This window comes from Penicillium cosmopolitanum (assembly GCF_028827165.1).
Source record: "Penicillium cosmopolitanum strain IBT 29677 chromosome Unknown utg000009l:1.0-9042332.0:1.0-9050551.0, whole genome shotgun sequence".
In the NCBI taxonomy this organism is placed as follows: Eukaryota; Fungi; Ascomycota; class Eurotiomycetes; order Eurotiales; family Aspergillaceae; genus Penicillium; species Penicillium cosmopolitanum.
In genome coordinates this window covers 7031347-7052252 of record NW_026622679.1, presented here as the reverse complement: position 1 = coordinate 7052252, position 20906 = coordinate 7031347, and the positions used below count along the sequence as shown (strand labels likewise).

The 20906-nt window shown below is 50.0% G+C and overlaps 9 protein-coding genes across 9 annotated transcripts; 3 read left to right on the top strand and 6 right to left on the bottom strand.

Annotated features, from left to right (window-relative positions):
• Positions 1-1339: 1339 nt before the first annotated feature.
• Positions 1340-1882, top strand: N7509_010725 (uncharacterized protein; the record flags this gene model as incomplete). Its single annotated transcript, XM_056635362.1, has 3 exons — positions 1340-1468; positions 1534-1767; positions 1829-1882. 3 exons carry the CDS (start codon positions 1340-1342, stop codon positions 1880-1882), a joined length of 417 nt encoding a protein of 138 aa, XP_056485982.1.
• A 945-nt stretch (positions 1883-2827) lies between these two features.
• On the top strand, positions 2828-5597 carry N7509_010724 (uncharacterized protein; the record flags this gene model as incomplete). Its single annotated transcript, XM_056635361.1, has 3 exons — positions 2828-2944; positions 3010-3508; positions 3574-5597. The coding sequence occupies 3 exons, from the start codon at positions 2828-2830 to the stop codon at positions 5595-5597; spliced, it is 2640 nt and encodes an 879-aa protein (XP_056485981.1).
• Positions 5598-6104: 507 nt separating this feature from the next.
• N7509_010723 (sulfotransferase family protein) lies at positions 6105-6788 on the bottom strand (the record flags this gene model as incomplete). The annotated part of the gene is made up of 1 exon (XM_056635360.1): positions 6105-6788. The coding sequence occupies one exon, from the start codon at positions 6786-6788 to the stop codon at positions 6105-6107; it is 684 nt and encodes a 227-aa protein (XP_056485980.1).
• A 252-nt stretch (positions 6789-7040) lies between these two features.
• On the bottom strand, positions 7041-8416 carry N7509_010722 (chitin deacetylase; the record flags this gene model as incomplete). The annotated part of the gene is made up of 4 exons (XM_056635359.1): positions 7041-7112; positions 7485-7558; positions 7634-7998; positions 8094-8416. 4 exons carry the CDS (start codon positions 8414-8416, stop codon positions 7041-7043), a joined length of 834 nt encoding a protein of 277 aa, XP_056485979.1.
• Positions 8417-9110: 694 nt separating this feature from the next.
• N7509_010721 (CCDC47 family protein) lies at positions 9111-10527 on the bottom strand (the record flags this gene model as incomplete). The annotated part of the gene is made up of 3 exons (XM_056635358.1): positions 9111-9477; positions 9532-10408; positions 10470-10527. 3 exons carry the CDS (start codon positions 10525-10527, stop codon positions 9111-9113), a joined length of 1302 nt encoding a protein of 433 aa, XP_056485978.1.
• Positions 10528-11091: 564 nt separating this feature from the next.
• N7509_010720 (MDM34 family protein) lies at positions 11092-12916 on the bottom strand (the record flags this gene model as incomplete). Its single annotated transcript, XM_056635357.1, is given in 3 exon segments — positions 11092-12368; positions 12388-12455; positions 12582-12916. 3 exon segments carry the CDS (start codon positions 12914-12916, stop codon positions 11092-11094), a joined length of 1680 nt encoding a protein of 559 aa, XP_056485977.1.
• A 376-nt stretch (positions 12917-13292) lies between these two features.
• Positions 13293-13806, bottom strand: N7509_010719 (uncharacterized protein; the record flags this gene model as incomplete). Its single annotated transcript, XM_056635356.1, has 2 exons — positions 13293-13605; positions 13799-13806. The coding sequence occupies 2 exons, from the start codon at positions 13804-13806 to the stop codon at positions 13293-13295; spliced, it is 321 nt and encodes a 106-aa protein (XP_056485976.1).
• A 233-nt stretch (positions 13807-14039) lies between these two features.
• N7509_010718 (uncharacterized protein) lies at positions 14040-17223 on the bottom strand (the record flags this gene model as incomplete). Its single annotated transcript, XM_056635355.1, has 2 exons — positions 14040-16802; positions 16858-17223. The coding sequence occupies 2 exons, from the start codon at positions 17221-17223 to the stop codon at positions 14040-14042; spliced, it is 3129 nt and encodes a 1042-aa protein (XP_056485975.1).
• A 957-nt stretch (positions 17224-18180) lies between these two features.
• On the top strand, positions 18181-20223 carry N7509_010717 (uncharacterized protein; the record flags this gene model as incomplete). The annotated part of the gene is made up of 3 exons (XM_056635354.1): positions 18181-19338; positions 19391-19689; positions 19749-20223. 3 exons carry the CDS (start codon positions 18181-18183, stop codon positions 20221-20223), a joined length of 1932 nt encoding a protein of 643 aa, XP_056485974.1.
• Between the last annotated feature and the right edge of the window lie 683 nt (positions 20224-20906).

Below are 20906 nucleotides of genomic sequence, written 5' to 3'. Positions count from 1 at the left end.
TCAACCTTGGTATCAGTTCGACTTTGCAACACAAACTTGAATTTCGCGCAATCTACGCAATCTAATTTTGGCATTAAGAAATGAACTTTTCGCGTAACATCGGATTTTTACGTCCTCAGGACATCAATATCCTAAGAGCTCATAGAGGTCTGAGAGGTCAGTAGTTTTGTTAGAGCCCTAGCCACTGCAGTCTCCAACTTAAGAACCCTTTCCTGTACGAAAAGGCCGCCCCAGCAAAAAAAAAAAAGGCAGGTCACAAACTTCCAAGGTTATATTCAACCTCTTCATCGGAATTCATAAATCAAAAGCAGAAAATAAGGACAATTTCGCATAAAATAAGAGAAATGCTACCATGCCAGTGATCCTTGGTAAAAATAGCACAGTTGCAGCTAATTGATTAGAGACGGGTTGGTTAGAAATAACACCAGCCTACAAGCTTAAAGCACCCTATGCCATTTGAGTGGATTGTATCTGAAATTGATGAAACGACTCGTGAGATTAGCCATAAGAAGTTGATCTATCTACTAATTTCTCCTTGGCGAAGTCTTAGACAGCTGACCCTGCAAACCCCCTTTCTGGTAATAGTTACGTAGACTAGAGGCGTTTCCAGCCTTGTGGTCATTGTGAGTTTGGAAGCTTACCTGAAACATTTTATTGGTGAGCAGACCGCTAAGCCTTGCATTAGAAGCACCCTTAAAATAGCTTTACTCAACAACAACTACTACATCCGGCCACATCCGTTGAGCTTTTGGGTGATGTAAAATGCAAATTAGGCAGCCCGGTGGCTTGATGGCGTACGGCTTAGCCCCCCTGACACCCGCCCGGCCCTGGGCGCCTCAAGTGCCGGATCGCCGCGCCGCCATCACCAGTCCCGGGGTAACCATCCGATGGATTTCAAGGGGCCAACCCAAAAAAAGAACTTCACAGTCCTGGCGTGGAGAATCAATTCTTTGGTACAAACTGGTTATTCCAAGGCCCCCTGGGTAGACTTGATTGGGCCATCCGCAAAAAGGGGATCCACAAGGAGATGAGAAACATTGGCATTGGGCAGCTTACCGAGACACTTCACCGCGATCTGCCTGAGACTTGGCGAATCACCACCCCGGGACCATGGTTGTCTTGAAACCTTGGTTGTTCTGGTTAAAAGTCGATTTAATTGCAGGCCAGATTTATTCGAGGTTATAAATACCCCATGATATTCCTCCACACCCTAGATACAATCACATCTCATCCATCTTCATCTAAACATCTTCTAACTGTACATCTTCTAACTGTACATTCGTTCTGAAACACGTTTTATATCTGTATTTCAACCCTTTTTACCACCTCAGCCGATAATATGAAGTTCCTTGTCTCTCTCGCAGCCATCGCCAGCGTCGCTCTGGCTCAGAATGCCGGCATTGGATATCCCGCCGAGGGTCAAAAGCTCGAGGCTGGCAGCGATACTGTGGTGCAGATCCAGCGACCTGTATGTGTGAAGAACGACACCATAGGCCATGTTTCACGAATTCAAGTTGCTAATATCACCACTAGAACTCCCTGACCGGATCGACTGAGCTGTCAGTCGCAATTGGTATCTCCTCGTGTGCTTCTTCGCCTTGCATGGCTCCCACGGACACAATGGGCACCATCCTTTACCACGGCGACTTCAAGCCCGTATACCACGAGTCTAGCGCTCCTCCTTACGAGAACTTTACTGTCACAATCCCCTCCAGTATTAAGGATGGCAAGGCCCAGATCAACATCGCCCATTTCGCCCTCGTTGGTGTAAGTATTAATTCATTCCGATGAGATTGTAGACTCAGACTGGGCTAACTCTGGAATTTAGGCGGGAAATTACCCCTACCTCGAGACTTTGAACCGGACTGTTGAGATCAACTAAAAGGTCATTATTGAGCGTCTCCGGACTCACAGATCAGATCGATGGCTCGACAGATTGTTGTTATTTTTCTGCCTTCCAAAGGCTTCACATATCTTCATTTCACGATGTATTTGGTTTTTTATTTTATTTTTGGAAATAGAGTACTCGGCACATAGCATGAAATTGAATTTACACTTCTTCTCGTTATCTCGAATAGCAAACTTCAATGAGAACCTCACTCAGCCTACCGGAACTTCCGTATGATCAACCTGGAGTCCCATAGGAAGAAAGAAGTCATTTATCTTGGCGAGCCTATGACGATCGATTCCATAGTTGACTCTTGGCACTCAAGTATCTTGATCAAAGGAGACAGTAGATAGAACTGTATGATGTGATAGTTCTTGGAACGAGGACAATTTCAGACGACCGCTTCGTACCTCATAAACGATGCTATTTGGTGAATGGTACCCCAACACTGTCTGTAGTGCCAATACGTAATAAATAAAAGCCGAGCTTGGCATTCAATAGCACTGCCCCGATCGCACAGCTGAAGAGAGCTTTGTAGGGCCGACTTTGTCGAACCACAGAACGAACCACAGATCGAAGGTTGAGGTAATCTCCGAAAGGCCAATCACGGTTGGATCCTGATTGCCGGGCCCGATGCGCTAGCCGGAATAGTCATAGATCGACGGCTATCGATGCCGATCACGAACGATTACGGGATTCGGGCCCATCAAGGGCTTTCGGATCAGCAGAAAAATCAACAAAGTAGGGTATTAAGGTTGACATTTTGATGGATTATCGATGAGTATGGAAGAGAAATCAGGGGCCGGCACTTGCAGTGTTTTGTTTTTGACAGCCAGCCTGCATATACCTAAATCTCCTCCCCTCCCCTGTCATCCTCTCATTGCTTCTTGTTCCCAGTCACTCTTTTACTACTCCGGAACAAACCACTTTCTTTAAAATATGGCCCCTCTCTGGCCATGGCTGGGCGCGTTCCTAGCAGCACTTCCGGTGGCTCTGGCTGGCCACGGTGACCCCATCGCGCAGAAGTACATTGTCGAGTTTGCCAACTCCCAGACTGTTCGTCTATTCTTACGCGTCAACTGGGATCAACGGGCTATCTGCTAATCTACTGATTCGAATAGTCATCTGCAAGCTTCCTGTCTACTCTAAACAAACACGGCATTCAAGCAACTCTTAACCATGACCTGTCTTTCGATCTCTTCCACGGTGGTTCATTCACTCTCGAGGATGACAAGAACGAAGCTGCCGTTATTAAACAGATCTCTTCATGGGCTGCAGTGAAGAAGGTGTCCCCCGTCAGGGAGTTGGAACAACCCAAGAGTGAAGTTTCGAGTGTAGCGCACAACTCTCATGCCCGCCGCTCTGCTAGCTCTCACGGTTTCCGTCGCCGTGATACCGCGGGTCACGAAAGCAACGACTATCCTCACATTATGACCGGTGTTGACAAACTGCGCCAGGAAGGCTACCTGGGAACTGGTATCAAAGTGGTTGTTATTGACACGGGTATTGATTATACGCATCCCGCCCTTGGTGGCTGCTTTGGAAAGGGCTGCCTGGTTGAATTCGGCTGGAATTTCTTGGACAACACCACTGACCCGTATGAAGGCCATTCCGGCCACGGTATGTTCACACACAGAGACAATCGGTAAACGATGTTAAACTTGTCGTCTAATTCTTTTCCACAGGAACTCACACTTCTGGATTGATTGCTGCTCAGAGCAACCCCTACGGGTTCACTGGTGTGGCCCCGAACGTGACTCTTGGTCATTACAAGATCCTTGGAAAACAAAAGGTGACATACAGCACTGACATCATCACCGCCGCGTTTAAGAGAGCGTACGAAGACAAGGTCGACATCATCTCTGCCTCTTTTGGTAGTTACAAGGGCTGGAGTGACGAGCCATTCGGACAAACAGTCCAGAGGCTGGCCGAAGCTGGTATTCCCTCCTTCATCGCCGCTGGTAACGACGGAGCCAGCGGCGTGTTCCTGGGCTCCAACGGTATCGACAACCCTGCTGGAGTTGGCATTGGATCCTTCAACAACAAGTATAGTCCTCTGCTGCTCACTGGCGCTACATACCACACCTCCAACGGTACTCAGCAGTTCGGCTGGCAGCCGGCGGCTAGCCACGACTTCAAGAACGGCACCTATGGCCTGTACCCTGGCAGCCTTAACACATCTATCGTCAATGATTCCTGCGAGCCGTGGACCGGAACCCACCCCGACCTCTCCGACAAGATTGTTCTGATCCGCTATGGTGGCTGTAGCAGTCGAGTTCAGCAGGCTAATGCTATCCAGGCCGGAGCGAAGAACATCCTGATCTACCTCAACGAGCCTGGTACCTACGAGTTTTCTGCTGTGAACGACAGCCTGAGTGGGTATGGAATGCTCTCCGCCCAGACTGGCGAGAAATTCGTCAACCTGGTCGCATCTGGCGCCGATGTCACTCTGAATATGACCAGTGCCGAGTTTGCAAAGACCATCTTCATTAACGAGACCAACCCTCAGTCCGGCGGCCAGATCAGTGAATTCACCCAGTGGGGTCCTAGCAATGAGATTCTTCCATCGACCGCTGTCTCTGGAGTGGGTGGATTTATGCTGTCGACCTGGCCTCTCCCTGAGGGTGGCTATGCTATCGAGAGTGGTACCTCTATGGCCACTCCCTACGTGGCTGGTTGCGTTGCTCTTTTGATGGAGGCTCGCGGTAAGGGCAAGGTCAGTCCCGCCGAGATCAAGGCTCTGCTGTCCACCACTGCCAACCCCAATGTCTTCCATGACGGTGTCACCGCTTCACCTTTCCTAGGATCTGTTGCCCAACAGGGTGGCGGTCTGATCGATGCCTACAAGTTTGTGCACGCCACTACCAAGTTCAACATCAGCACCATCTCGTTCAATGACACCCAGCATATCGCCCCGGCCTATATCCGCATCAACAACACCGATTCATCGCCCCGTGTTTACACTATCGGCCACGTCGGCGCCGCCACTGTCTTCACACTCGACGGCAACAGCACTATCCCCAAGGAGAACAAGCTTGGTAATTTCGTCAATCGCACCAGCCAGGGCGCCTCGCTTGAGTTCAGCTCATCCAGCGTTAGCGTCCCTGCTGGTGAGTCTGCTGTCCTCAAGGTCACTGCTACACCCCCTAAGGGTCTCGACTCGCGCCTGATCCCTGTCTACAGCGGATACATCACTTTCAACGGCACTTCATCCAGCGATTCTTTCTCCGTTCCTTATCTGGGTGTTGCCACCGACATGCGCAACGTTACTATCATGGACACCAAGGACGGTAACAACGTCCTGACCGATAGCAGCACCAAGGAGCCTGTGAAGGCCGACCACCAATTCATTGTGTCAAACCAGAACGCCACATCAGAGCAGGCCAACACCACCTACCCCGTTTTCGCACCCATTCTCTCCATGGGTACGGATCTGCTCCTCGTTGGCGTTAAGTCAGCGAAGGGTGGCCCCATTCTCTTGATTTCCGAGCAGACTGCCCTTGCCAGAACTGTTGATGGGATCAGCACTGCCCCTACTGTTACTTCCTGGCAGGGTCAACTTGCCAACGGCTCGTATGTTCCGGAAGGCAACTACACTATGATTGTGCGTGCTCTTAAGATCTTCGGTGACCGTCACAGCTCGAAGGGCTACGAGACCATTCGCAGTGTCAACTTTGGCATCACCTACGCTCCCCTTGAGGATAACTAAGACAACTTCGTGGGTGTTCATCTCGGAAAGCATTTTCAGCATTCATTTTTTCTTCTTAGTTTCTCCTTCCTTCTTGGAGAAATGCTATTAGATGGTCTTATAGACCTACAAATAATGAAGTCAAGGGACTTTGGATTGCAGAGTCCCTGCCTAGTCGATCACTATTGTTTCTTTGGACATTTTTATACACTGGCAGTACCTCACCATGATTTGGGTAGGGGCAATTCAGATTTCAATTCGTTTCATATAACATTTCGTTCCATGATCAATTTGGTGTCTATGCCATGATTTAATATAATTTTTCTAATGCGAACATATCCGATATTCACCTCGATTCACCCTTTGTTAGTGCTAGTAGGCACGGTATTATCCTACTATTTATACGCAAGCCCAGCCCAGACAGCAACCAACCCAAGCACAAGCGGCACCGCAACCTTAGCACCAGCAGTCCAAATAAGCCTCACCCTAGCCCTTGCCTCCTGATCATGCGAAGCCGAATGATTATCCCTAGAGGAACGGCACACCGGGAACATCAACCCCTAAAAACCGACAGAGAGGTTCCCACCCATCACCAATCCGATATTCAAGTTTCCGCTCTTCCGGAACCATCGCCCTCACATCGCGATAATAAGCCTCATATACCGATCTCGCACGGTCCCGAATCTCCCCATGACTCTTCGCACCAAAGAAGCCAAAATGGATCTTCCGCATCGCCTGTACAGCAGGAATCCCCATTAGATGTAAGCCCAGAAACCCGTTAATAGCAGCCATCGGCTGAAGCATGACACGGTCGAGAATTTCAGTCTGAAAACTAGGCCACCAGTTCTCGAAGTCACGCTGCACAATTACCACCTTTGCGTTTGGGTAGGCACTTATGAGTTCCAGTGTAAAAGGCGAGGCTAGGTCTGTGACGGCGTCGTATTTATTCCCCCACAGCTCGTCCCAGTCTTCACGCGTGAAGCTTGCTCGGGGCCGGGCGTTTGGCGTAGATGGCCATGTCGCTTCGGCAGCTTTTTCGAGGGAGACCCAGGGTATTTCTGCGACTTCTTCTAGTAGACCGTGGTGTGTTTTGAAGCCTAGGATTCGGTATGCGAGGGCCATTGATTTGGTGGCGCTGCGGAATAAGCCCGCGTTGATAATGAGTAGGCCGTCGCCTGTCGCTTTCTTTGGCGGTGCTTCTGTTGCGGCCATCTTGGCGTGGGCTTTTCTTGTGATTGGACTGTAAAATCAAGATACTAGTGGGAGGAGGTTGAGAAAAGGAAATGACATGACACTCTGTGCTGATGAGTTTAAACTCTTCATGGGCAGCCTAAAAACGGGAGCATGGAGCATCATTCCAAATTCCGTAGCTAGTGCTTACATGTGGGACGGCTGTTGAGTGTTTGGGCGACCAATGGGTCCAATGCGGTCATATAAATACTGAAATTATGACTGTCATATTTATTAGTTGTAAAACACCCATTTTCCATGCTTGAAACTTCTAGGTGCTACACGGACTTTGTGCTCCTCGTTCAGCTAGAGGCAATGTTATCAAAGTATCAATCTCTTAAAGTCGAGTACATAAATTTAACACAATAGAAATCCAAGTTGACATAGATAAGAGGATGGCATTGATTATTGCTTCAAAATGGATAGATAAAATTCCCAGAACGACGCTCGACTAATACTAGTACTTTCGACAATGCCAGTTGATTCCAGGGTTGTCCACCGCAGGCGAGAGCCCATTTAGTAGAGAACTTGAAGTTGAACAGATAACACTTCGTCATGCTATGCGCCATAAGGATACTTTATATACGGGAAGCCAACCCTCACCCGAAACAACGCAATAAACATAGCATCCGCGCAGCACACCGACTTCGGGAGCTCGATATTATATCGTGACCATACCCTCGACCAGCCACGCCTATCGCGAAGTGCGGTACCAGTTGCCTGAATCTCCGAGACGCCAGCAACAGTAACAGCTACAAAGGTCAGCACGTTCCAAAAGCCAAGAGAAGAAGAAGCCAAATAAAGTGAAGAGCGACAACACAACATACCCTTCAACCCTCTTGATCGAATCTCCTGCAGCATATTATCCACCAAGGTCTCAACGGTGTAAAAATGTGTATCATGCGACAACACAATCGAACCACCGGCATCAAGCTCGAGACGAAATTTCTCGAAACTCTTCCAAATGAGACCCGCGTCGTCATTCTCATAGTCTTTTGTATCGATGCTCGCGCCAATAACACGATACCCCAACTCGGCCATAGCGGCTAGGATCGCATCATTGGACGAGAGATATGGAACGCGCATATAAGAAGGGAAGTAGCCGAGAATTTGGACGAATTCGTCTTCGAGAAGGGTCATTTGCGAGAGGATCGCGGCGTGATCTAGGGTTTCGAGGTATGGGTGGCTCCAACTGGGGACGGGGTTTGTTAGAATGGGCTACATCTCCCCGAGGGATCTGAGGACAAGACAGGGAGAAGAAAGGGGAAGTGGTTTCCGTAAACATACGTGTGTGAGCCGAGTTGGTGACCTTCTGCCACGGCCCGTTGGAGTATGTCCGGGTAAGATGTGATGCTGCCTTTGTTGATTCCGTTTAAAAAGAATGTGGCGACGGCATTGTACTCGGCGAGTGTGTCGAGAAGAGTATGGGTATAGTCCCAAGGCCCGTCGTCGAATGTCAGTGCGATTGTACCTGGGACCACGCAACTGTTAATCACAGCGCCGACGGCGACTTTGGAGGTTGTCTGACGGGTGGCGAGTTCGACTGGGGTGGCCGATGATAGAGAGGCCATGAAAGGAAGGACTGTGGTCAAAAAAGGAAGTAGATGCATTTTGATAGGGTTCAGAGCGTGTGAGTGATTTTAGAGTAGAAGTATAGAAGAGGGACAGCCCTGCTAAGTGCTGAACGAGTGAAAGTACAACAGCGTGGGTGGGGGAGGATCTTATAAGATTGAGGGGAAGTATGAGATGAGGACAATAGAAGTGGAAGTAAAGCAGTCAACCCTCGGGTAGAAGAAGAAGATGAAGCCAAGACAAGCAAACAAAGCCGTCAAGTTGGCAAGGGCAGATACGAGGAAGGTGCAGCGAGGTAAGAAAAGGCAAGAAAAGTAAGCAAAGTACAGCGTGACTGCCACGAGAAGAGAATTGGAAGCAAATGCAAGCAAAACGCAGGCAAAAGCAGGGTTTGATGCAGGCAAGATTAGCATTGGAAAGAGAGGGCTGCCACTGAGGACAACAGCACTAAGCCACCCAAGATCGGAACTGTCGGGCATTTCAGGTATGAGTACATCTGCAGGCCAAGGTATCAAAACAAAACTAGAGGGAAAACAGGGAAATAAAAAAAGGTGAAGTAAAACAATTCTCCCTCTCAATGTGGACCTGACCATAGTAGCCGTAGCTTGCAGTCGGATTCGATCGAGAGGGAGTAGAAAGGCGAAAGGTGAATGGTCCCATCCCTATAACCCCGTTATGCCATCGTCCATTGTCATCATCCATGCGAACCATCCCCATAATTATCACTCAAACTCAACCCTTGCGGCTGTATTTCTTCTGAGACTTGCGCTGGTTCTTCTGGCTCTCGCGGTCCAGGAACTTGCGTTGCTCCTCGGCATTCATGCCGCGGAGAAGACGCTCGCGGTCCTCCTTCTTAACCTTCTCCGCAGCCAGCTTGCGCTCCTCGGCCTTCTCTTCCTCCTCAACGCGGCGGAGCTTCTTGATCTCCTCCTCGCGGGCATTGCGCACCTTGCGCATGACCTCTCCACGCCAGTGAGCCACTTGGACGAGTCGGTCGGGGAGGCGGAGGTATTGGTTGAAGAGAGGCAGAGTCGAGGAGTAGTCGGAGCTGATGTTGACGGACAACTGAAGGCGCTTCTTCGGGGTGGTCTCATCGATCCTGGGGAGACCGTTAGCTTAGCTGATAGAATGAGCTCATTTGATCATTGCTTACTTGGTAGGCTTGTCGACGGGCTGGTCAGTGACAATCAGATACTCGAAGTCGTGGCCCGCATTCTCAATAGCCTGCACCAAGTCCGCCGTAAGAAGGTTCTCGGTAATCTCGGCGCTCTCAGACATGACAGTCACCCAGGAGGGGAGCTTAGGGTGGTCCTTGGAGAAAGTCATCGAGGCGTCGTAGCGATCGGTGCGGAACTTGCCCATGTGGCTCTTGTGAACAACAGCCCAGATGAATCCATCATAGGTAGACTGGTTGACCTTCAACGAAGAAGTATCCTTGCCCAGAACCGGAATCAGATCCTTCTCCTTGCCGTCAAAAGCGTACATCAGAGCCTCATACTTCTGGGTAGGTGCCTCCCAGCTCTCGAAGAAGAAGCTGAAGACATATTCCATGATGTAGGTGACAGGGTTATAGCGCTTGGGGAGCTTCAGCGAGATATCGAGGAAGGCAATGTTCTGACGACCGGTCGCATATGCGGCGAACTCGTTCGCCGCTCGCTCCTTCAGCAGGTTCTCCGGGTTGGTCAACTCGACGGTGACGGAGTCGGCGCCCTCCTCCGGGCCGGGACGCGCGATTCCATCGAAGCCAACAACCGAGAATTCCTTCTGCAGCGCGGGGATATGAGCCTGCGCCCACTTGCGGGCCTGGCTCCGGTTCTTCCGTGTACCCCAGACGTGGAAGAGGACGATCACCAGGATGAATGGCATGATCATGGCCTCCTGCATGAAGTCCTTGGGCGAGGTGCGCTCCCAGACTCGGTACCATTTTGTGTAGGGGACGGCACCGGCTGTGTTGAGGGCTGGGACAGTGGTCGTGTCGGCGACAAGCGACGCGGGCGATGGGTTCGGGGCCTCGACGAAGTCGGCGAAATCTGACAGTTGTTAGTTGTTGGGTGGGGGGAAAGGGAAGCAATGGCGCAATTGAGCACTCACCATCATCAGGGTTGGCAGCCCCAGGGGAGCCAAACACATTCTTGAACACACCCGCCATGATTGCGATGGAGGAGGAAGATGTTGGGGGATGGAAGGGAAAGGAGGTTGAGAGAAGGCGAAATGCGAATGCGGAGCTAAGCTGTGCTGGCCTTAGCGCCCCCCACGGACTTTCTCCAGTTTTTTGCCATTTGCCGCACAGAACTACGACTCGGAGTACTCATACTCCACGACTCGTATCTACAAGATATGCCTAGTATACTACAATGATCTGGGAATAGCACACGAGGGATAGATAGTAAATGTCCAAATTCAAGTCCCAGTCCTATATATAATGGATATATCCCCCTGTATCCCAATTGCCCAAGATAATACACAAATGACTCAAATGAGTGTGGTATCCAACGAAAAAAGAGTAGACAAAAGAAATCGAAGAAAAAAAAAGAAAAGAAAAACCCTGGAAAATGAAACGAGACGCCAAAAACTTTGAAACCCATGATTTTTGTACAGTCCCGCTTCCAAACAAGAAAAAAAAAATGAATAAAGGTCGTAACGGTCATAAAAGGCTCGAGGTCTTGCTCGAGAGAGAAAAGAAGTGTTCGACAACAAAGAAAAGGCGGAGTGTTTAGTGGCCATAGGCCGGGGGTGGTGAATCATCTTGAGCGCGGCTCCAGAAGGGGCTGCATGCGCTATTAGGCGCAAACTTCTCTTCGCGGATACGACGAGCGATTTCGCCTGCCAGTCGTTCCACCAAAACGGGATCGACAGATTCGCCAGTGGGTTTCTCCTCCTTATTGAGAGGAATGATAGTGGCGGGCGGTGGCGGGCGGGTCGAGATTGATGAGGGGCCAGCTTCCGCCTTCTCGGGGCGACCACGCACAGTTGCGCGAGGTGTAGCATCCATGTCCTCTCCCTTCGGTGCACGAATAGTCTCAGTGGAATAGGAGAGCTCTGGCATGTCCTGCGTGTTGCGGAGGATAGACGGACGGGAAATGCTCATGCGATGGCGCTCAGGAATCGATGGGAGGTGCAAGCCAGCCTCCGGGGACAACGGTGGTGTTACCGGGTCATCGTTCTGTTCGTTGAGGGCGGGCAGCGGCGCGGAGCAGATCGACGGAGGGCTGGTAGATTCTCTAAAAGAGCTGTCATCGCTGACGCTCATGGCGTCATCGGTGGTCTTAGGACGGCGTAGGTCCACCACTCGCTTCTTGCGCTTCCGTGAGTGAGCCTTTGAGTGACGTCCAGTGCTAACATTCAGACCATAGCTACTGTAGGAGTGGCCACCGATGGAAGGTCGACTTTGTAAAGAAACATTGCTGGAGGTTTCGTGGATGGAGGATGCCAGACTACCAACATGGGAGTGAGTCCGGGAGAGGGCGGGGCTGAGCGGGGAGGCGACACTTGAGGGGAACTCGCTAACATCGGCCGGAGATGTCCATGCGCGATATACAACTTCTTGGATAGACGGGGTAAACAACGAGAGAGTGCGCTGGGAATCGGTGAGGGCGGCGAGGCGGAGCAGGTTCTTTTGCGAAAAGAGAGAATGGGTCTCGACCGATGAATCCAAGGACAGCGATGCGATCTCCGACTCGTTCAAGGCGTTTCCGAGAGAATCGACAGGGTCTTGTGGGGGACTGGCTAAGGGATCCTGGCCGGGCCCCTCACTCGTTGCGGTTTCGGTATTGTCGGTTTCGTTTTGGTTTTCCTCACCAGAGCGATATTCGGGAACCCAGAGGCGCAGTGACAAGCGATGAATAATAGCGGGCAGTTCATCCATAAACAAGATTCGAAGCTGGGCCTCAATTTCTTTTTGCAGGAAATCGCGCACAAACGGGATGGAATCGAAGGTGGAGGAGACCTTGAGCGATTCGAGCGGATCGTTGCGGAAGACGACGGTGATTCCTTTTTGTTTGGAAAAAACGAGAATGACGAAGCCGGAGAGTTTGAAGTCGGATCAGGGTAATTTGAAGAGGTATTGTGAGGGGAGTACTATATGCGACACAGGTCAGCCCACGCGATCAAAGAAAGTCAAGTCCCGTCCTGGTCGGCAGTATGATGCGCATGCGCATGCGCTGAGAGAGAGGAGGGAGCTTGTATTTTGGAGCAAGTACGTACGCAGCAGCAAGCGGTTGCGGCGAGGCGAAAGACGGTCGTGTAAGTAGAAAGGTGTTGAGAGGATTGGCTTGGACGCGAGTCTTGAGGGTCAAGAAGGCGTCGCCGGAATAGGACATCTTGAAGATTCCGCGAAAGCGATCCTCGGCCAGATCGCCGATCTCCAAAATCTCCAAGTTGGGAGGCATAGATCCCAAATTCAGTTCGGTGACAATAATATCGTCGACAATAATGGGTGGTTTGGGGGACTTATTGAGGGCGGCTGTGAGGAGTTCTTGGGCGCGAGAGTAAAAACTCGCGTCCGCCATCAAAGGCGACCAGTTGAAGTTGAACGCCATGCCCGGGCATTGAGAGAGAGGGAAATACAAAATGGAAAGAAAGTAAATAAAATTAAAAAAGACTAGGAGGGGAGGGTTGTCAAGTTAACGCGAGGGGGCGATGAATGGCAAAGACGAAGGCGAAAGGAGAAAAAGAGGGAAGAGAAAAAGGACTGAGCACTCCCGAGGGTCGTCACCTGCTTTGCTCTTTGCTTGCCGGTTTTTTCACCAGCACACTTCCACTCTCACAGCATGTCATTACTTTCTACTTACTTCCCACATACTACTTATTTATTACTTCTACTACAATTCACTTCATCCTCTGTTCCTCTCCGTTGACAGAACTATCCTCTCGAGTACGGAGTACATCCCCTTTCATCCGTACGTCACAGCCTGCCTACACTCCACCCTTCCGACCAGCCCCGAGGGTATTCCCACTTGGTGCGGTTATCGGCCATTCAGATCGCACCCGATGCCGGTGATGTGCCTGTGCTGCATAAGTCCCAGCCCACTTTGTCTCTCCCACAATCTTCTTGGAAGAGCCGGATAGGGGCTGGACGCGCTTTCGTGCACGGTCAAACACCGGGGCCACAATCGGCCGTTTTATTGCCGATCGTGAGGGTCGCCCGCGTCCAGCCTTCACTCGCGTCTCATCATAGCGGGGGATGCTCTTCTCCTTGCGCTTGATCGCCTGATTGGCCGGTGTGGCCCTGGGAGCATGTCCGGAGTATAACGCTCACGTTCTGTCATCACGCGAGCAGGTGTTGGCGATGACGATGGGGCTCCATCGGTGCTAATGCGACGTCGCAGATCTGGTGGGTCGAGGTGGGAAGAGGGAAAAATGAGTTGATCTTTTTCTATTCGTCTTCTCTTCTCTGTGTTACCGTCCGGTCTTTCTCTTACTGAAACATCATCTAGGGATATGGAACGTAGATCACCGGCATGGCGGTTTCATACTTGCCATGTCCACAAGCACTTGAGTGGGTCCAATATCAGAAAAGTAAAAACATACTCCTTATTCCGGAGTATACGATAGGAAGGATCAAGTAGTCAAAAGAACATATTATAATCACCAACAGATAGTAATAAAATCATTGAAAACAAAACAAATCACACACAGTAGAAATTTGAAAAGGAAACCCTTCTACATCTCCAACATTGCAACGGCCTCCTCCAAAACCCCCAACTTTGCCTCCACATCTAGCCTTCGACTCTCGGCCAACCGTATAGCTTCGCTAACATCCTTATTAAGAACTTTGCCCAGCTCTTCCATAGACGTATAAACCTCATTCCGGTCTCTCCTAGCTTCGTCCAGTTTCGCCCTAATTTTCTCGGCTTCTTTCCCGACATCTATTCCGCGACCCTGAATAGCGAGAAAAACATTCGCATCTGCTGAAACAGGAAAGACAGCACAGCCCGGTGGACTACGCTCTCCAGCTCCCAGAACACCGATCCTTATCTCTGTCGGTATTTTAGAGCAGAGTGACCTGATGGCGGGAAGCTGAGTGGATATAGTATCGTGCGCTCTTGCGTTCAAAGGCCCGATATGCATGACGCCGACATCTTTCACGGCATAGTCCGCCATGAGCGAACGAATTCCCTTTGAACAACCCAGCACAAGCTCATATGCTTCTACCGAGTCAGGATTATCCATGCAGGGCTCGTACTCCGGGTACAGCGCGATCGTGATGGATTGCGTGTCGTCTCTTGGGCGGCGTGGTAGTCGTTGCCAAAGTTCCTCACTCAAAAAGGGCATGAATGGAGAGATGAGACGCAGGCCTGTCTCTAATGTAGTATATAATGTATCCCTGGCTGAGCGCGCTTCCTCGGGCGTACCGTCTGAAATGATGGACTTGGAATTCTCAATGTAGATGCCAAAGAGATCGTCCCAGAGATACCTATAGATGATTTCTGTGGAACGGGAAAATTCTCGTTCTTCGAGTGCTTGGTTAATTTGTTTTGTGGCCGTGTTCATCTTCGAGAGAATCCACTTCTCTGCTAGACTCTCATTGCCTGATAGTCCACTGCTAGCGCGGGGGATGAAGTCGTTTCCAAACTTGCCAAGAGCATATTTCGCGGCTTGATAGATCTTGTTACAGAACTTTCGGTAGCTCTGCATTGTGTTGACGTCGAAATTGATGTCACTACCGGATACCTGTGTGTAGTGAACGAGCGAGAAGCGTAACGCATCGGCTCCCACCTCCGGGATACCTTGTGGGAAGGCCTTTTTCTGATACCTCTCGGCATTCTTGACCTCCGCCTGTGGTAGGTTACCTACCAGTAGCTTTCTGTTTAGATTCTCGAGGCTTATGCCGTCCATTATGTCTTTCGGATCAATGACGTTGCCGAGGGACTTGGACATTTTTCTGCCGTCGCTGTCTCGGATTAGACCATGGCAGAAGACCTCTTTAAAGGGTACTTTGCCGGTCAATCTGAGTGAGAACATAATCATACGGCTGACCCATAGCGGCAGAATATCCCAACCAGTTTCCATGGTCGTATTTGGGAAATATTTTTCGAGATCTGCCGTCTGGTCCGGCCATCCAAGAGTACTAAATGGCCAAAGTCCAGAGCTGAACCAGGTATCCAAGACGTCCTCGTCCCGCTTGAGTATAACCTTTTTGCCAGGGAATTTCGCTTCAGCTTTTTCCTGTGCCTCCTCTTCGGTCCTCCCACACACCCAATAGTCATCATTGACATCGTCTGCCTTATCTTCGCCCTCAACGGTAACGAAGTATGCCGGGATCTGATGACCCCACCATAGCTGTCTTGACAAGCACCAGTCCTGGAGATTTCGCATCCATTGTAGATAGTGTCGCTTCTGAGCCTCTGGTCGAATCACGAGCTCGCCACTCTCAACGACTTCTATGGCTGGCTTCGCCAATGGTTCCATTCTCATCCACCATTGCGGTTTCAACAGCGATTCAATGACATCTCCTGATCGGCTACATATCGGGACAACCATCTTGTTTGGCTCTTGTCGAGTGAAGAGGCCGAGCTTCTTGAGTTCCTCGATAACACCATATCTGGCATCGAACCGTTTCTGTCCAGTGTAGGGACCAGCGTTTTCGTTGAAAGTCCCATCTTCGTTGAGAATGTTGATGAATGGAAGATTGTGCTTCTTGCCTAGATTAAAATCGTTGTGATCATGAGCAGGCGTCAGCTTGACAGCACCAGTCCCGAACTCTCTCTCCACATATTCGTCAGCGATAATCCTCAAGTTCCTGTGAGGTATGATAGGGTGTCGCGCGATCTTTCCCACGAAGCTCCTATATCTGTCATCGTCAGGGTGAACGGCAATTCCGGTATCTCCTAGCATGGTCTCCGGCCTAGTAGTTGCGATCTCGATTGTTTGATCCGAGCCTTCGATTGGGTATTTGAAATACGTGAGAGTTCCAAATTCAATCTTCCTATCATAGCCAGGAATTGTGAGCTTTGTTGTCCCGTCAATTTCGAGCTGATCCACTTCAAGTGTAGATAATGCCGTGGAGAGGTGGCATGACCAATGAACGAGCCTGTTGGCCCGGTAGATCAGACCATCTGAATGAAGTTGAATAAAAGTCTCGGTGACAGCCTTTGATAGCTGTGGGCTCATTGTGAACGCCTCTCGTGACCAGTCTACCGACGCCCCCAGTCTGCGAGTTGTCTTATTTATTTCTTTGCGGTAATCCTCTTTCCAATCTTGACACAGTTGGACGAATTCAGCCCGTGTGAAGTCTTGCCTCCTAGACTTTCCATCTATCGGTTGTCTTGCAAGTCGCTTCTCGACAACAGCCTGCGTCGCAATTCCTGCATGGTCGCAGCCGGGAATGTATAACGTTGAGAGCTGTCGCATGCGGTGCCATCGAATTAGGGTGTCTTCCAGCGAGAGCGCTAGAGCGTGTCCGATGTGTAGTTTTCCGGTGACCTATTCACAGCTTATATTAGTATTTCTTCCAATTTTTTGAGACTTTATTACGTACATTTGGTGGCGGTATCGCAATCACGTAGCTACCTTTCGGTTTCAGACTGCCGTCCTCGTTTGTGCGCGGCTTGAACAACCCCTGTTCCTCCCAGAAACTATACCAGGACGATTCGACAACATTTGGCACGTAAGCTTTCAGGAAGTCATCATCGAGCGATTTCAAAATTTTCTTATGTCCAGGAGGGGTCTCATCGACCCAATCATTTGCATTGATGGCAAGGGCATCTAGCTTCCTGGGCTTTTTCTCTTTTGGGGTTGTATTAGATTGGTGTTGTGCTTGTCTCGCTTTCTTTTGAGCAAATTTCTCAAGCTTGATTCGGTGTTTCTCGCTTATTGGCTTTTCTGGGGCCTGTGTGGAAGCCATTTCAGCTGAGAGGCAATAGTCAGTAGAGATAGATAGATTATTGTTAGCCAAACGGTCCGAGATTCAGAGTGTTTTTAAAGGATACTAGTAGTAGAGAGTGAGTCATTGGCGAGGTGGGTCATCCACTGGTACCCTCTTCAAGACCAACCTCTGTCAAGAAGGCCCTGCAGTTCTTTGCTGACGTCTCGGAGGCTATGAGATCTCATGATTGCGAAACTCATGATCTAGGTGACTGGGTGGCGGGCATCCACTCTGAAAGCCGGCGGCGGTGACCTTCGGTGGCTCCGCGATGTTTCTTGCCCGTCCCCACCCAACCCATCCCACGGCCATCAGATTATGTATGTTTATGCTTCAACAGATTCCCCTGCAAATATTAATAATTCATCCTTTGTTGAAGTGTTCTTCATATTAGATAAAAGTAGGTAACTTCAACCTGAAAACCGTGACTGTACTATGATCTTCCAGCTACTACTAACTACTAGTAGTAACTGGTAGGTACCAGGTAATACGTAGTATATCTAATTTGATTCCCGCATCTTACTAGTAACCAATGTGTACATTGGGATTAATCTGCGGGTCTAGCTGGTTGATGGCTACCGTGTCTCTGCCATATTCTCCAACCAAATATTATTCAAGCCATCTGGATCCAGCCTCTCCTATGTAATGTACACAGCCCACTCCTGTATACTACTATGAAGGGGGCCGCTGATTGGCCCGTTGGAAGAATGGCGTCACCGCGGCAACAGGCCGATAGTCCTATTCTGGGCAAACGTCAATACGGTCGGCGGACCAGCATCGATTGCGTTTGACAGCTACAGCAATCCCCTTAATTCAACTCTTCTTCCCGCTATCAGTCGACACCTCTCGCCGATTTATACCGTGCCCGGGATCCGACAGCGACCTAAAGACTATATCGATCCTCCCACTTTCCCCCCTTCTGCGGACCGAACGACAATCATGGAGACTCGGAAACCCACCACCAGAACGGTCGCTCAGAGAAGGGTGTACGGGAAGCGGAAGAATAACGCGCCCAGGGCAGTGTTTGATCAGAAGAGCCCAGCGAGAGAGACATGCAAGGCTGTTGATGCGACCGTCGAGGCCATCCAATCCAAGCTAGCTGAAATAACCATCAACGAGGAGCCAGTATCTGCAGCGCAAAAGGTAGAGACGCCGCAGAACGGGGGGCTAGCAGCAGAGGACCAGGAAGATGAATCAAAACTTCAGTACCCCGATGGTCCACCATCTACGACCACCGATCCCCAGCCCACGCCCCCGTCCATGGATGTTCCGACCGAGCAGCCCGCCGAAAAGACAGCAGAGATGAAGCGATATGAGGAAATGGTGGAGGTCCGGATTTCCTCCGAAGAAGCGCGCGCGCAAAGAACACCCAAAAAGGCAGCACTCAAACCCAACAATCCCACCCCGGAAAAGCGATCTACGAAGAAGACCTCTGCTGGACGGAGATCCTCCGGATTCATCCACGACCCCAAAACCAACGCCTACGTTCGCCCAATCCTTGACGAAGCCCTGTCCCCAATCGCATCACAAAGCATTCAAAAGTTCGGCTCATGGGCTTCCAAATCAACGAAGATGTTTCACGTCGCAAAGTTAGCCGAGGGATCCTACGGCGAAGTCTACAAATTGCATTTGCGCGAGGAGGGTGAGCGACCGATGGTCTCGAAATCAAGATTGGCGAGGCTGCGAGCATATGGAGATGGTGTCTTCAAGGTTGTCCCACTGAATGCTCCGCGAGGACCCGGCTCGAAGAAATTCACTTCCATCGAGGAAATTGCTTCCGAAGCGAAGATGCTGAAATACCTTGATCCAATCCCTGGGTTTGCGCGCTTCAGAGAGATTCATGTTGTGCAGGGTCGATTCCCCGAGAGCTTCCAGAAGGCGTGGGATCATTATAAGGAGACGAAGGACGATTGCTTGAATCCTGATCCCTCTAGTAAGAAGTCGTATGCGGATACGCAGTTGTGGGCGATTGTAGAGATGGATGATGCTGGTTGTGAATTGGAGAAATTCTCTTGGTCATCGATCTTCCAAATCTATGATGTCTTTTGGGGCGTTGCTATGGCTCTTGCCCGTGCTGAGGAATATGCGATGTTTGAGGTTAGTTTCGATACGGTGGGGAATTGACGACCCAATTCTAATCTTGATTTAGCATCGCGATCTCCATCTTGGGAATGTTTGCATTCGGTCAACTAGGCCAGACGGTTCCATGGAGCCTCCCTCGGATCTGGATGCTATGCGACAGTCTTCTTCCAGTGGTTTCGGCACGAGTTCTATCGAGACTACCATCATCGATTACTCGCTCTCGCGTGCCGACCTCCGCTTGGCCGATCTGCCTGATGACCCTGAAGGCGTGGTGGAAATTGCTTCTTCGGACTTGGATAAGAAGCAAATCTTCGATGCGGTCGGTGAAGACGAGGATGAGATTCTGCTGCGAAATACGTACAGATAGTATGTGTTTGATCCCATATTCCATTATCCGCTGGTATCATTCTAACACCATCTGGCAGCATGCGCGCAACAGTCTACACGGGTGATCCCTCGCAAACAGAAAAGATCAAAGATATTCCCGGAATTTGGGCAGAGTATGCGCCTCGGACGAACTTGGTCTGGCTACTCTTTCTCCTCAAGAATCTTCTCAAGAACCGCAAGCCAGAGGCTGTAGCAACTGTACCTCCTGCCCAGCCTCAACGACGAGCACTTGCGCCTTGTTCGCCTAACCGGAAGACAACCAGTCGAGCACCAGATAGTGCCAAGCCAGCTAAGACGAAAGAGCACGCTGGTGCTGGTGCCCTTGTTAAGGAACACCAGAGCAAGGGCCTGCAGAGCAAAATCGCAAAGCTCAAGCAGGTGCTAGAGGGTAGAATGGAAACGGTTCTTGATCTTCTTGACCTGGAACATGGACATGAGGATATGTGCTGTGCGGCTGATCTTGTCGCTTATGCCATGGATTCGCAATGGCTAGTCGAGGAGGACTTTTTCTAACGTTTGATTGGTGCTCTTTTCTCTCTTTTCTTAATTTGTCATTAGCATTTTTGGGATATCATTTTGGAGTTGTTGCGGTGCATATTTTGCAAGGTATTACGGTTTGGCATGCATCATTTTGGGGTCGGTTGGCGAAGAACTCGGAGATTTGTACAAAGAAGTCACATTATAGCATTCAAGTTGGTACATCACCATTCACATCAACCTTCGAAGTCTTCTACCTAGTGCAGTGGGAGATTTGCAAACTTGCACTGGTCGATTTGCCCTCTGTAATTCCTCTTTCACTTGCCTGGCTGCCTACTTGTCCTACCTCAACATCCTTAAAGTCTTACTCCACAATTCAATTGCCCCAATTTTCGCTTTCATATATTTCCGCTTCAGCAAGCTCGCACTACTACACTACCATTTTTATACTCCATGAACGAACCACACCGCCTACGTATTCTGCCCAGGCCTGATGGCTGAGGCGGAGGTGATGCCTGACTTTCTGCCGTTAATCTGCGTTCCTTGAATCAATCACTCAATTAAAGACACCGAATTACTGCACAAAGCTGGGCTGGTATATCCTCCATCTGCTTGTCAAGAAAGAGGACGTACTAATATGGAATAGGGTCCGGAGTATTTACTGCATAACTTGGTTCATATCTGGCATTGATATCAATTGGCATAACCTTACATTAACC